At 43.0% G+C, this 15,503-nt stretch overlaps 1 protein-coding gene and 1 pseudogene across 1 annotated transcript in view; one reads left to right on the forward strand and one right to left on the reverse strand.

The window, feature by feature from the left end:
* Window positions 1-15,503, reverse strand: part of MSN (moesin) — an 81,252-nt gene that overhangs the window by 27,203 nt on the left and 38,546 nt on the right. The window contains exon 2 of the mRNA XM_005700853.3: window positions 1,070-1,153. Within this exon, the coding sequence (XP_005700910.1) occupies window positions 1,070-1,153 (84 nt within the window). The remainder of the gene's footprint in view (window positions 1-1,069; window positions 1,154-15,503) is intronic.
* LOC102176506 lies at window positions 13,192-13,600 on the forward strand (annotated as a pseudogene).

The following is a 15,503-nucleotide window of genomic DNA, read 5'->3' on the forward strand; positions in this document are numbered from 1 at the left end:
AAGATATCTCTAGTCTTTCCCATTCTGTTGTTTTCCTCTATTTCTTTCCTCTATTCAAATAAGAATGATCTTATTTGAATATAATCTCTTTCCTCCTTTCCCTTCACAAGTATGGGTAAGCTCTCAGACAGCAGAAGTACACGGAGATCAAAGGAGAAAGGGAAGCAGGAGGGCATGGAAAATCCATGAAGGGGATATGTGGTCCCAACATCCAGGACAATGTCATACTTTCACCTCACCAGAGGCTGGTGTGGAAATAGGATAATGGCCTGTCTGGAGGGATTCCAGTCTCTGGAAGTGAGAGCCCCATTTTTAGTCCTGGAAGTCTGGTCACAAAAGGCACATTCCTCTGGCCCCTGGAGAGTCTTTGATGCTGATAGATTCTACGGCCCCCACCTGGCTTTTATATAGCACATCCTTTCTGACAATGGTGATTCACAACTAAGGGATATTCTTTGGATTATAGATGGGGATGACTACTTCAGTATTATCTCCATGTCAGGATTATAGGAGCTAAGGTATCCTCTTATTGCATTTCTCACCCACTGTGATATCTTAAGTCCCAATATTCCTTGAGGGAAATGTACATAGAGCACACTACTACAGGAAGAATATGTTGGTTTCCTTCTACTGGGAAGAAAAACCAAGTGACAGAAGCCATGTTGTACAGTGACAAGAATATGGGGTTCAAATCCCAGGCAGATACCAGCTGAGAGCAATAAAATCATTTAATTTCTGAGCCTCATCATTAAAACAGAAGAGGTCACTTACATCTTTCAGAGTTGAGAGAAGGGATCTGCCTGCTGCCATTTTTAAAGTCTCTAGCACAGTTATACCCTACTCGCTTCTCTTTTCTCCCATGTTTAGCCCCAAGGATAGGACTGATTGGGGCCATCCAAGATATAGGCTGCCAGAGTTAAAATTTGCCTACTTCACTAAGGCTGAGGTCAGCCTTTGTTTTGACCTCTCCTGGAGGAGTGAGTAGGAGAAGAAATTCCTCAAAAGTGGGCATTATAGTGGAAGCTATTGGGAGAAGTGGGAGGCTAAGAAGCAATAAGTCCTCCCTTACCTGGTCAAACAGCTGCTTGCCGGTGGTGTTGGGCTGGATGGCAAACTCCAGCTCAGCGTCCATGGTGGTCACACGCACATTGATCTAGGATGAGATCAAAGGAGATAAGTCAGTTGTTTGACTCGATGCTCAGCAGAGCCTGGGATAAGTCTCTGTCCAACTACAGGAGAAGAAACTAAGGTGCAGGAACCTATGGAATTTAGATACTGGTATGAAGGAAGGGGGACCATTAAAACAAACAGTAACCTAGCCCTCTGCTCCCAACCAGTTTACTGAAGACAAACCCCCACACTGCTACAAGGCAGTGCTTATCAAGGGGCAAACAAATGAATGCAAGTAAACCTACTATCAAAAGGAAACAAATGTTGGCTATACTTCTTCCAGGAAGCCTTCTCCACCTACATGAGGCAGCTCCAAGCCCACAGCATTCTTTCCCCACCTCTGATCAATAGCCTGGATTATCTACAGCACTGGTCTTCATAGAGGCAAGTTAAGAGCAGGATAAAGAACACTGGATTCCAAGCATAGCGCCATAACTAGCTTACTCTAAAACCTTGAATAAATCTTATCCTGTTCCTGAGCCTTAGTTCCCTTCACCTGTGTAACAGCAGGAGTGCAGGAGATGGAGTTTGTCAATTATACTAGGCAATCTCCAACAGCCGTTTCAGTGCTGATGTCTATGGTTCTATATACTGACTTGCATCATTAACACTTCCTGTATGTATGTCTCATTGGTCTTCCTAGGCACAAGAGAGGAAAGGGCCTTCAACAGAGATAGGTGTTAGCAGGACAGAAGTGCTACCAAAGCCAAGTAAGCAGAGGGAAAAGGGACAGGGACAGGCCCAGATGGAAACACAGTATTTCATACGTACTAGAAAAAGTACCCTCTACTCTTAGGAACAGATCACCTAACCAAAGTCAACGATAGCTGATATTTCATCAGTAGAGATAGGATTCTTTGGCTGAAAACTTGGTAGCAGTGGTAATAGTATTAACAGTAACAATAAGCAGCAGCTTTCATGCATGAAGACTTACTACTCACTAGGCACTTTATACGTACTATCCCAATAATCATAATCATCCTGTGAAACAGGGTTATCTCCACATTGGGCATGAATACTTAAGAGATTTGTCTAAAGTTAGATTGCTAGTAAGTGGGGAAGACAGGGTTTGAATTCAGATCTAAGTCCAAGTCTCACAATTTAAGCCAACATATCAAATCTCTCTTACATCAAAGTGTAAAATGTCTCCATTAAAAGAAACCAAAGATTAAGTTTTTTTATTTATTTTTTAACTGAAGGATAATTGGTTTACAGAATTTTGTTGTTTTCTGTCAAATCTCAACATGAATCAGCCATATATCTCCTCCCTTTCGAACCTCCAAAGATTAAGTTTTTTTAATATAAATTTATTTATTTTTATTAGAGGTTAATTACTTTACAATATTGTATTGGTTTTGCCATACATCAACATGAATCCACCACGGGTATACACGTGTTCCCCATCCTGAACCCCCCCTCCCTCCTCCCTCTCCGTACCATCCCTCTGGGTCATCCCAGGGCACCAGCCCCAAGTATTTTAGTTGTTGGACATTTTGCTTAGGTAACCCATATGATATAGCCACATGATGGCTTGTTACATGGTCAAATAAAATATTCATAATGATTATTTCATGCCCACATAAAACACTTCAGTAATATTAAGAAAGAGTAAGCAACAAGATTTCATGAGCTCAATTTTGTAAAAAGTATTCAAAAAGAGATTATTGAAACCATACCCAAGTGTTAGTCAGTCTTGGTTTTTGGGTAGTGATCTTATGAGTGCATCCTCTCTTCTTTAAACTGAAAAGAAAACTAATCTACATTTCTAGGATGCTCACATATTACTTATTCTATTGGGGTAGAATAAAAGTAGAATTGTCAAAGATACAAATCCCCATGGAGTAGCTAAAACATTAAGCTTTATCAGTCTTTAATACCTATGGGCTTTTCCTGAGCACAGGGGTCAGCTAGTGGGGAAGAGGGTGCCAGACAGCAATTTTGCCAGCTAAACAATTCTGATGAGGACCAGGACTAGGGAACAATTTTGTAAATAAATCTCACCAGGGAGCCAAGGAGGAAATCTATTTCAGGATTGACAATGGGACAGGAAAGGCCATGAAGACAGGGACAAGTAAGGCAAGTACCCCAGTGGGAGACAGCAGGCAAGATTAGCCACTTTGACTCAGTGTTACCTAGGCTTTCCGCCAATTCGGTGACCTCCATATAATGGACCCTCATAAGGTAGGGAGAATGAGTGAGGCCCAGTGGACTAGAATTTGGCTTCAATTCAGTTCAGTTCAGTCGCTCAGTTATGTTCAACTCTTTGCGACCCCATGAACTGCAGCACGCCAGGCCTCCTTGTCCATCACAAACTCCTGGAATCTACCCAAACTCTTGCCCATTGAGTCGGTGATACCATCCAACCATCTCATCCTCTGTTGTCCCCTTCTCCTCCTGCCCTCAATCTTTCCCAACATCAGAATCTTTTCAAATGAGTCAGCTCTTCACATAAAGTGGCCAAAATATTGGAGTTTCAGCTTCAACATCAGTCCTTCCAATGAACACCCAGGACTGATTTCCTTTAGGATGGACTGTTTGGATCTCCTTGCAGTCCAAGGGATTCTCAAGAGTCTTCTCCAACACCCCAGTTCAAAAGCATCAATTCTTCTGTACTCAGCTTTCTTTACAGTCCAACTCTCACATCCATACATCCATACTCTCACATTCATATTCACTTCCATATCTAGCCTTAAATCACACTTGAGCTGAGTTAGGGGAGCCCTCAAAATACCAATGACTTGGCAGATAAGAAGTAGAAAAGGGACAATAGCCCTTCTAGTATATTGAGAAATTTCATTCTCATTTTGAGACTTCTATCTCAATTAGAGTTACCTCTCTAGTATCTAGGGACTTCCCTGGTGGCTCAGACAATAAAGCGTCTGTCTACAGTGTGAGAGACCTGGGTTCAATCCTTGGGTTGGGAAAATTCCCTGGAGAAGGAAATGGCAACCCACTCCAGTACTCTTGCCTTGAAAATCCCATGGACGGAGGAGCTTGGTGCAGGCTACTACCCATGGGGTTGCAAAGAGTTCGGCATGACTGAGTGACTTAACTTTCACTTTCTCTAGTATCTAAGACTCAATGGGTACTCACAAGATATTGGCTAAATGAACAGTATTAAGCAAGGAGATATAAGAGATAGATATAGCATAGTATACAGACTCAGAGGTGGGAACATTTTACATCTTGACTTTTTTGTGCTACGGACCTTTCTGAGCAGTATGGTGAGGTCTATGGATTGACTTCTCAGAAATTTGTAAATGCATGAAATAAAGTAGATATAAAGAGACCAATTATATTGAAATAGCTATCAAAATTTAATATGTACTTCTTTATTATTATATAATTACCTAACACTAGTTCTTATTAGTTATTATTACTGTAATTTCAACCTTGTCTTCAGCATAAATGACATTCTGAAAAATCTATAGTAACTAAACTGTAATATAAAAGTATCTTAGATTTCCATTGGTGACAAAGTCACAGGTACTACCTTTTTTTGGCCTAAATTCATAACTGAAAGAAGGGTTAAATTTTAGTGAGAAGTCAGTGAAAACAAACATGTAAATTTTCCTCCATCCATCTTCATAGATCCTTCCCACTTCAAATTATACCCATGGATTTCATGGAGGCCCAAGGACTCCAGGTTAAGGAGCTCTCTATAAATTTATTTCAGTTTACCCAATATTAATGGAATACTATGTTTAGGGAACTATGGTTGCAGTAGAGCTATAGAATCAGTCTCTGGCCCCAAGGTACTTACTGAATAACAGGAAAATGATTACATACAAGGGAAACCCTGAGAAGTACCATACCAGAACAGAAGAAACTTTTTTTGTGGAAATACAGAATCACAGTTCAAAGTGGTATTTGCAGGGTATCTAAATATAAGGATTTTGAAAAAGGGAGAATGTGGAAGTTGGGGGGAAGAGCACCCAGATGTCCCAGGTAAAGAAAGAGACACAATGCAATGGCCCAAAAGGAGACAGAGATGCAAGGATGCAGAGCTCCTCCAGGATAAATGAGGCCTGCAAGGTGAAGAGTGGTCACAGAGGCCAGGAAGGTAGGTGCAAAGGAATCATACCAATCTACCATCTTCAGGGGCTAGCCCATAACTCCAAATATTTAACTGAAATATTTGTTTATAAATGTTTCTTAAATAAATCAACTGGTAGAAAAGAACTCAGTCTGGGTTAGGAATAAGTATGTCAGAGAGGCTAGAACTGTTCATACTTCCTGTATCATATATAGAGCATTGCCCCAGAACAAGAAAGAGCTCTCCTTCAATCTGATGCTGTCCAGTTGAAACTAAACTGGAACCTATGTCTCTAGAATCCCTTCTCAGAGTTTCTGTCATTCCACTGTGGCTACATCTCGAGAGAAAGCAGCCGGTGGTTCCCTGAACTTCACTGTGGAGACAAAAAATTTTAGGTTTAAAAAATTAAGAAGAAAAGCAAACACAATACAAAGGGACTTCTATTCTTGCCACCACTCAACTCAGAATAAAATGTGAGTCTTGAAGACAGGATCATGGGTCTGTGTTCTCCTGATTTTCAGTGTGTTGGCGGTAGGGGTAGCAAGGGTAATAGCATGACCAGGGCTGAAGGTGATAGGTATAGGGCAGAAATGGTGATCAAAGAAAATCTCTCATTTTCCTTAACAGTAATTTGGGACCCAAATGTGTACAAGGAGCTGCAGGCCCAGATCCACTGCCACACAGGATGCTCACACAAGTGGGCACCCACTACCTTCCTTTTGGGCCTGGCCTCTTCATTATCAATGAAGAGACGAGGGTAGTCTAGTTTGAAAGGCAAGAACCTGAAGATAAAGCCTCCAAAGTCAGCAGAAAGTTCCCAGGCAGCCCCACAGCTCAGCAGGAATGGAGGAGCTGGCCTGGGTAAGATAGCATTTCAAGATGTGGTCCCCAGCAAAGAACTAAGGCCCTGTCTAAGCCTGTCCTTGAAAACTGTGTCTCTGGAAATCATTTAAGGTTTAAGGAACAAAAAGAGTCTGGATGTGGTGGTGGTGGTGGGGGGGCTGTCACTCATATACACTAGCCCACCCACCCCTAGCCCAAGAACAATAAATCCACTGTTCAAAAATTTTTCAATAAATCCAATTTATTGAAAAATTGAATACAGACAATTCCCAAGCAAGCCCTTCATTGGTCTATAGCCCAACTCAGTAGTCTGTCATCCAAAGCCCTCAACAAACTGGATCTCTCCTATGTCCCCAGTTGGCTGGCCTAAAAAAGAAAATAACTACCTACCTCTGCCTTGACAGCAATTGCTGGGGAACTTTGCCCTCTAGACCTGGCCAACTTCAAATAAGGAACTCTCTCATTTCCTAGGGCCAAGAGTACCCAGATGAGCAGTAGCTGGGCCACAGAGAGTAGATCGGGACAAAGTTTCCTCTCATTTGCTCCATGTTACTGAACTACAATATGGCTCTTTACCAGAGAGGAATTTGGAGGATGGCTTCCCAGGTGGCGCAGTGGTAAAGAATCCGCCTGCCAATGCAGGAGATGCAACAGATGTGGATTCAATTCCTGGGTCGGGAAGATCCCCTTAAGGAGGAAATGGCAACCCACTCCAATATTCTTGCCTGGAAAATTCCATGGACAATGGAGCCTCGTGGGCTACAGTCCATGGGGTCACAATGAGTCAAGACACAACTGAGCATGCAGACAAGCAGAAGACAAAGCAGAGACAGAGTCTAATCACAACTGACTTGTCTGAACAATGGACCTGTATGCCAGAAGGAACTGGCATTACCAACTCCACATCATGAATAAGGAAACTGATGAGCAAAGAGGCAGGTAACATAAAGACGGAAACGAACAAATTATGTTAACAACAATGCGCCAAGCTCCTTCACTCACAGTCTCACTTAACATCACTAAAACCACACTTACTCAGCCAGCAAGTGGTGAAGACAGGCCTTCTGGACATTCCAGAGCACCATCCTTGACTCCACCTACCTCTCTGGTCATGCTGATTTCACTGCTGACTTCAGACAATGCCTTGGCAACTATTTTGGCTAAGGCCCAAACACTCCAGTATAAGGGAACCTGGGCACATCTGTGAAGCATTACTTGGGAAGGCCCCCTTGCCAGGACAGAGCTTGTGAGTCAGCCCAATTGGGTCTGAGCTCAATGACCTCACCTCTCACCTTCCACCTCCCCATTCTTCAAAGGCCCAAGTCCTCTGGGCTTTCAGTGGCATTGCTGCTATGGAGAAGGCAAAGGTAAGTGCATAAGGGTGGCCAGAGGTAGGATGAGCCCTACTAGGGCAACCCCAGAACTTCAGTCTCTTCCATGGACAGAGGGCAGTCCCTAACTACATTGTCACTCAAACTGCCTTTCCCCATTATTTAGGCTCTAGCATCCTCCATTTCCTGCTGCCAGAACTATCGCTAAAGCAGGCAGGGCCTGGTCTGTCTTGGCTCTTGAGATGACAGCACTGACTCAAGCAGCTGTTTTCCATAAGGGGTAAAACAAGGGTTGCTTTTAATCTCTAGCCTAGGAGGCATTCTCCCCCTCTCCCTTCCCCTCCTCCTTCTCCACTGACTCACTCACTTCCCAGCAACTCAGCCCCTTCCCGTGGACTTGGAAGTGGGACCTGGTACAGTTATCTGTTCTGACCTCTTCTTGCCCATTGCCAGACCCTTACTTAAAACAGACAACAAGACCTGCCTACGGTTAACCCTTCCTATGCCATGCTTTTCCCCAGTAGGTTCTAGAAAGGAGACCACCTGGACCCCATACACACTCATACTTTAGTGGGTCAGCAGTAATTCTTTAGTTACTCTAACTGCTGCAAAGGGCACGGAAGACAATGGTTCCTTTTAACTTGCTTTGATCCAGTCGCCTTCCCTAAGAATCACTTCAACTGGGAGACAAGGGCATATTGGAGCCTGGGTATTACTTGCCCAGTTATATTTGGGAGAGCAACCTCAAACAAAACTAACCTTTGTTAACAATGAGGACACAATTACATTGTCGCTATGTGAGGAGAGCTCAGGACAGAGACCAAAGGTAAAAAGGAGATAAACAATCAGAAACCTTAGCAAGCTACAGCTTTCCCATTAATCCAGCCTTAATTGCACAGCCTTTTGCTTAACCTGAGACTGAGGTAGAGTCCCCCTCTGCCTCTCAACACATTAAGGTCTGGAAGGAAACTAGCTCCTCACCATTTATACCTAACTCCAGGACTTATTTTCAAAATCAGCTCAGCCAAACCATAACCCAGGAGCAAACACCACCCATTCCCCTACCCTCTACCCTAACTCATCTCTCCTCCTAGGCACAGGGTTCTGCCCTATAAGCTCCTTAGCATGGCCATTCCTCTTTAAATTTCCTCAAGATTTCAATCTACTCATCCTAGAACCTCATCTGGCTCCTTCAGAATAAACCCCTCTGAACTTCTCATCCTTATTCTCCAACAGAATAAATAATCTAGAATCCCCAACTATCAGACCTGAAAGGAACCTCAGAGATCACTTGATTCAAATTCTACAATATGCAGCTGAGGAAACTGAGGTCCAAGGAAGGGGAAGCATTGGCCTAGAGTCACACAGCTGCTGGACAGTGTGAGAGCAAGGATTAAAAGCCTTGCTCTGGATTCACTGGCCATAATAAGCAATAGAAACACCCTAGCACTTAAAAAACAGTAGACAAATCAGGATGTTGAGCTGAAGACTATGTGGAGAAGGCAGAACCAGCTTGCTTCCATTAAAAACTATTAGCGGACACTGAATGGAAGTCTAGTTTATGACAGAGGGCAAGCCTAACTTTTAGGTTCTGATACATTCACCATCACTCATTCTAGAGAGACTAAACCTTTTATAACCACAAGGAAGGAAACTAAAAGGTCTCCTATTTCTTCTTAAAACTTAGATAGCAACTAATTGGGAAGGTCTCTGGCAGCAGGTACAGCCAAGACACAAGCTGGAGGTGGGGACAGAGCAAGGAGGTATACAGGGTGAAGATGACACAGCAGGGAAGGAGGCAGGGAATTTGAGGAATGGATTTATATCCAGGTAGCCAAGAACAACAGTTTCTTCAATTCTCGTAAAACTTTGAAGCCACTGAATTTAAAGGAAAGAGGGCTTATCATTAATAAGTCTCTCACATGGATTAAGCCTCTCTCTGGGGCCACACCCAGCAGGGCTTCAGTCACTAGCATCAGTTTCCTGCTTAACCCAGCTTCCTGCCTACAAGTTTCACAAGAAGTATTTATAGACTGGAAACACAGACCATTTGCAGCTGCCTGGAGACACTAGTCACGCAGAACACCAGAAGAGGGCTCTATTCTCTCTGCTCAGAAACACACCACAGCAACCTCCAGCATCCCAGCTCTGAAGGGCACTGGAGCTGACCTAAGAATCAGCTTGGATTCCATCCATTACTCATGGGATTTCTGTCCTGTCCTGTGTTAAAACTGCTGAAGACAGGATCAGTCAACTATGTAGGGGCAAGAGAAGGCTTCCAGCTAAATAAAAAAACTCTATTTTCCAAACTTATGGTTATAAGGAAGGGGTAGAGATAAATCGGGAGATCGGAATTAACATATATATATATATATATATATATATATAAAACTTATATGGGCTTCCCAGGTGGCGCAGTGGTAAAGAATCCACCAGCCAATGCAGGAGATGCAGGAGATTCGGGCTCAATCCCTGGGTTAGGAATATCCCTTGGAGGAGGGCATGGCAACCCACTCCAGTATTCTTCCCTTAAGAATCCTATGGACAGAAGAGCCTGGCGAGCTACAGTCCATGGGGTTGCAAAGAGACACAACTGAGTGCACGTGCACACACACACACATATACACACACACACTACTATATATAAAATAGATAACTAATAAGGACCTACTGTATAGCACTCAATACACTGTAAAGACTTATATGGCAAAATAATCAGTGATTCACTTTGCTGTATACCTGAAACTAGCACACTGTTATCTATTTGATATATAGTAGTCAACTATACTCCAATTAAAAAAAAAAAAAAAAAAGCTCTGTTTTTGGTCCCAGAGCTAAGCTACGGTTGGCTTCCTGCCAACCTTGCTGGTATGCCAACAGTCAAACCTGGCATCTAGGGGACTCACAAAACTGGAGTCCTTATCCTAGAAATAATGGTCTCAGTCCTTTGAGAAATAAATCTTGGTATAGCTGAAAGATGCTTTAGAGTCTCTCTTACTTTCCTGTTTCTAAAACTCAGTTTTCTAATATATAAAATGAACCTAATAATATCAACCTCACAACAGGGTTATTAGGAGATTTTAAGTTAAAATAACAGACAAGAAAGTACTTGGCATATCATAAGTAGAATGTGATGATTACTAGTGCCTCCACTTTTAGCCATGTTATTGCAAATATTTAATCTATTCAGAATAATTTGAACTTAAAGCCGGTTTGACTACACTGAAGGGCTATGGGTTGCCAAGAAGACCTGCAGAGGGCCCTTCTAGCCTAAGGGCCCTTTGATTTTGGGGGAAACTCTAAAATATGATTAGATTTCTAGTTAGTTAGACAATTTGAAGTCATGCATATCAGGCAGAAACACACACATCCTTGCATTATTTTAAATGTTTTTTTCTCTTGGGAGGGATAGGGATTTCCCGCCAAGAAGCAGAGCCCTGAAGTGAGGCAGAGTACAACAGAGCACCTAGGCTACCTTGTCCTTTTAAAGGATGTCTGCTCTTCTTTCCTCATCCTACGCTCTGCCTTGCCATTTTCTCTAATTGTGTCCCATTAATATACACAGGTTCCCAGCCCTCCAGCACAACCCACCAAAACGTCCAAACTCCTTCAGCTGGTATCCAGAAAAATCACAAACTGGGTCTGTAGATAGGCTAATCAGCATCAATTGGGAAAAATTTTAAAGACAGATTTCCTGGCCCCACCCACAGAGATCATGATTTATTATTATATAAGAAGCAGGACCCAGGCATCAGAATTAAGACCTTCATATAATTCTAAGGCCCAGCCAAATTTGCGAACCTCTGGCATGGAACACAGCCTCTCAGGGCTGGTGTCAACAGTCAATATGGACAGCCAGATGCTCGATTGAAGGGGAAACAAAGCCAAGTAGATAGCAGTAACTACAGGGACATCTAGGCTAGTGGGCCTAGTGAATGGTTCTCCAGAGTTAAATGCAGCTTACCTCCACAAAAGATCAGGGGCTAAAGTAATTTCTCTACACACTAAAGCAATTTCTCTACCTACTAAAGTAATTCCTCTCTTGTAGAAGGAACATAGCTATGCACTCTAAAAACCTGAGGGCAGGATCGAGCTCTGCCAAAAACAAGCCATGATCTCTCAATCTTCCTACCTGTAAAATGGACAAAATGACACCCATGTGGCAGAGGATTGTGCAGTGGCAATGTGGTATTTCCCAAACTTAACTGTTGGGAATCATTTGGGGCACTAGTTTAAAAATCTAGATTCCTGGACCCCACTCCAAGCTTACTGAAAAAGACACTTCAGAGGAGGAGCTTGGAAAGCAGTAGTTTTGTCCCAGGTGAGTCTTATCCTCTGGGAAGTTTAAAGAAACATCACCTGGCATAGATGCTATTGAGATGAGAGGTCAAACCAGATCTCCCATCCTCCAAAATACTTTCTAGCCCAGAGATCCTCATAGTTGGGACCTTTAGGTTAGAACCCAGCAGAGCAGGCTCTATAGGCAGAAGAGGGAGGAGAGGCTTTGGGATTTCAAACAGTAAGCTGAGTGCTTTCTGGAATGACCAAACCCTCAGGCCATTGTCCAGAGCCTTCCACTATCTTCCCATCTAGTTAAGAATTAGACAGTGGAAGGAAACAACTGGTACAAATACCTCAGCAGCCCAACAACATTGATCAAAAATGCTCTAATTAGAGCCTCAATCAAAATCTTCTCAAGTTCTATGCCCCTTAAACATTCTATCTTGGGAGAACTTTCAGGCAAGGAGCAGACCTTAAATGATACTCTCCCTTTCCTGGATGCTGTGGGAACTTAGGGAGCAAGCCTTGTATTTGCATACAGATATGAACAGGTTGAAGTTGGGAACAGGCTGGGGACTCTAAGATAAGTGTAATCAATAACAGTGCACTGGAACCAACTAGAGCTGATCTCTGTATAAGTCCTCCTTCAAGGATCCTATGTTGGTAGTTTGAAATCAGCCATGGTGAGAGTTGGATACAACTGAGTGACTGAACAACAAGTGGTGAGAGTATTTATACCATTGGGATTGGTAAACAGTACAAATCGTGGCTTCACCAGAGAGTTTGTTGTGAAACATTTATCAGCACATATAAAGGAAGCATCTGTAGGCCCATTTTAAAAATGAGAAAACTGAGTCTCAATGAAGGGAAGCAACTACTTTCTTTTAGTTGCATGACCTTGGACAAGAGCCAGTTTTAACTAGCAACACATCCTAGGCCCTTCCTACCAGCTCCCCAGGGGAGTAAGAAACCCCTCTTATCAACAAAAAGGTTGCTGACCTAAAGGGATCCTCCATCAACTAATGGCCAAACAAGGGCGCCTAAGTGCACTTGGTGTATGTACCACCAAGGAAAGCAAGGAGTACAGAGCCCAGGGCTGTGACATGAAGCCAACAAGAGAGGAGAGACACTGGAGTAGATCAGGGAATGGGTTGGAAAGTTACAAAGGAAACCACAGCACTTTCTTAAGATCTCTTTACAAATATATGATGGACAGTGTGGACTCTAGAGGGAGTCCCTTGGTGCACTGCCAGTCCCTCGATCTCTTGAAGCATCAATTTTCCTCCAAGTAAAATGGGAGTAACAATGCCTACCTCACAAGATAGTTGTGAGGAACAGCATTATCTCCTTTATTTATACAAAGCAAACTGGCTTGGCACCTAGCATGTATTAAGATATTTGATACATTTTGGTACCTTTCTCCTGCAACCTCATTATCAAATGCAGGACTTCTGACTCACCCTTATACAATAAAAATCCTAACCCCATGTGCACAGTGCTTTACAGTTTAAAAGACACTCATGGCCCAAGATGGAAGCCACCATGAAGAAGGTGGTTGCAGATGTCAGTCTTGCAATACACAAATTAGCACGGAATACAAGTAGAATCATATAACTAAATGAAGAAATAGAAGTAAAAAGAAATAACTCCAAAATTTAGAAGATGTTTGTGAGGATATCATGCTTGCAGATGACTGCTTAATGATACCTTATCAGACTGGTAATGTTTTCATTAGCCATTCTTAGGAAGAAACACAAGAAATGTTAGCAGAAGCAAAGAAAAATTTGCAAGATGAAACTGACACCTTAGAATCCAGAGTGGAATCAATTCAGCAAGTGTTAGCAGATTTGAAAAGTTCAGTTAGTGTTAGCAGATTTGAAAAGTTCAGTTATATGCAAAATTTGGGAGTAACATAAACCTTGAAGGTGATGAAAGTTAAACACTTTATAACACTTAAAAAATCTGTTTAATAAACTTGAATATTGCTTAAAATTATAATTTCCCTCCTTCAAATGATATGGAAAGCAAAACTTTTTAAAATTTTTTCATTCATTTAATGTAAATTTGCCTACTTTCACATCTTATTTATTTTATATTTTTAAAAGAAGACAGTATTCATCTATGTATTTTACATAACAATTATATCAGGCGTAAGGGTTTTATGTCATGTTATTAAAATCAGTTAATAAAAGACACTTGTCCCCATGCATCCTCTCGCTGAACTCAAGTCTGTACAAAAGGCAGAGTCTATAGATGTCTATAGATCTACAGATCAGCACTATTTTATAGACAGGAGAAATGGAGGTTCAGTGAGGTAAATGGCACTTTGTCCAAGTGTGAAGGAGACAGGACTAGAACCCAGGTCCCCCGAACTTGGAACTTTGCCCTCCCAATTTTCTTTTATTTAAGGTTGCAAGAAGGTCCTTCCAAAGGCTTACTTGCTATCATTTATTTCATCTAATAAATTTAATGGCCTCTAGCTCTTGTCTCAGGGTGCTACAAGAGGGGCTCTCCTTGGGATGGGAGAAGATCAAGGCAACACAGGATGGGAACAATCTTTCCTATAGTTGAGGGAGCCACACTATTAGCTAGAAGCAATCAGCTAAGAACAGCGGACCAGTGACCTTGAGACAGTCCCTTCCTCTTAGGTCAGAGTGTGACCAATGTACTGGGTAGGTCTTGATCAGTTGTTTTCAACTTTATTGCTTTTTTCAGCAGCTTCCTGCCTCTTCACTTTCCCAAACAGAAAATCTCATGAAATTTCAAGATATAATGTACATAAAAGTAGAACTGTTCTGGTCAAAGGAAGGCTACCAGCTTGGCCAAATACAGTTTGCCAACCACTGGACCAGCAGCTTGAGAGAGGGAGGGAGCTTCAGTTCTAACCTTGTAAAATTCTACTCAAGTCTGCCACTGATTCCTTAGAGGACTTAAAGACTCCCTGGGGCTCAGTTTCCCTATCTGTGGTATGAGATGGCTGGACCAGTTGGTGCCTAAAAGTACTTTTTTGCCTTGTGTTTCTAGGAAAAGGGAGCCCAGCAATCCCTGTTGGTGGAGAACTGTAAAGAGAGACCAAGAAGAACAAAGCCTCATCCCTATGCCTCAGAGAGCCCCTATGCCTCTGATGACTCTGAACTTAACTCTACAGTCAGTTCCTCAAGCACTGGCAGCTGGGAGGGTGGGCAGACAGGCAGGAAGGCCGGCGCCCCACCCTCCCTTGCACAGGAAGCTAGCTACATCCTCTTTTCCCCACCCCAGGCAGCACATCTCCAAAGGTCCCCAGCAGTAGGGGGGGCAGGGAAAAGAAGAGGACGGGGCCAAAAGCAAACTGAACATTCAAATCACCTCAGTGTGCTAGAGAGCCATCTGTAGGGAGGGGACCAACAAGGGCCTGGGAAGAAGCAACAAAGCAACCACATTCTCTACTGGAGCCCAGCTCCCTCGACAAAACCTTGCCAAAATGGCCTATGGCTACAGAGTCACAAGGCATGGGCTGGTACAGCAGGCTGCCTGAGCCCACCCACTCCTTGCCACTGAGTTTCTCCAGCCTGAAGAGCTGGTCCTCACTCACAGGTGTTTACAGTTCTTTCTTAGAGTAAGAACACGGACATGTCATGGGTGGGTGGGTGGGTGTACACATGAATTAACACTTGAGAACAGAAGGGCTCTTCATGCCTCTCAAAGCCAAGGAGGCAGGCATCAACCCACATGGCCACACTACCAGCCCACTTTCCCGCGCCCACCCCCATACCCTGTGACTGGGGCCCAGCCCTCCCCACATCCTGTTCTCAGAGAACATGTGGCTGCCTGGGGAAAGATAATGTCATTACCACACTTCCCCT

The sequence above is a fragment of the Capra hircus genome, assembly GCF_001704415.2.
Source record: "Capra hircus breed San Clemente chromosome X unlocalized genomic scaffold, ASM170441v1, whole genome shotgun sequence".
In the NCBI taxonomy this organism is placed as follows: domain Eukaryota; kingdom Metazoa; phylum Chordata; class Mammalia; order Artiodactyla; family Bovidae; genus Capra; species Capra hircus.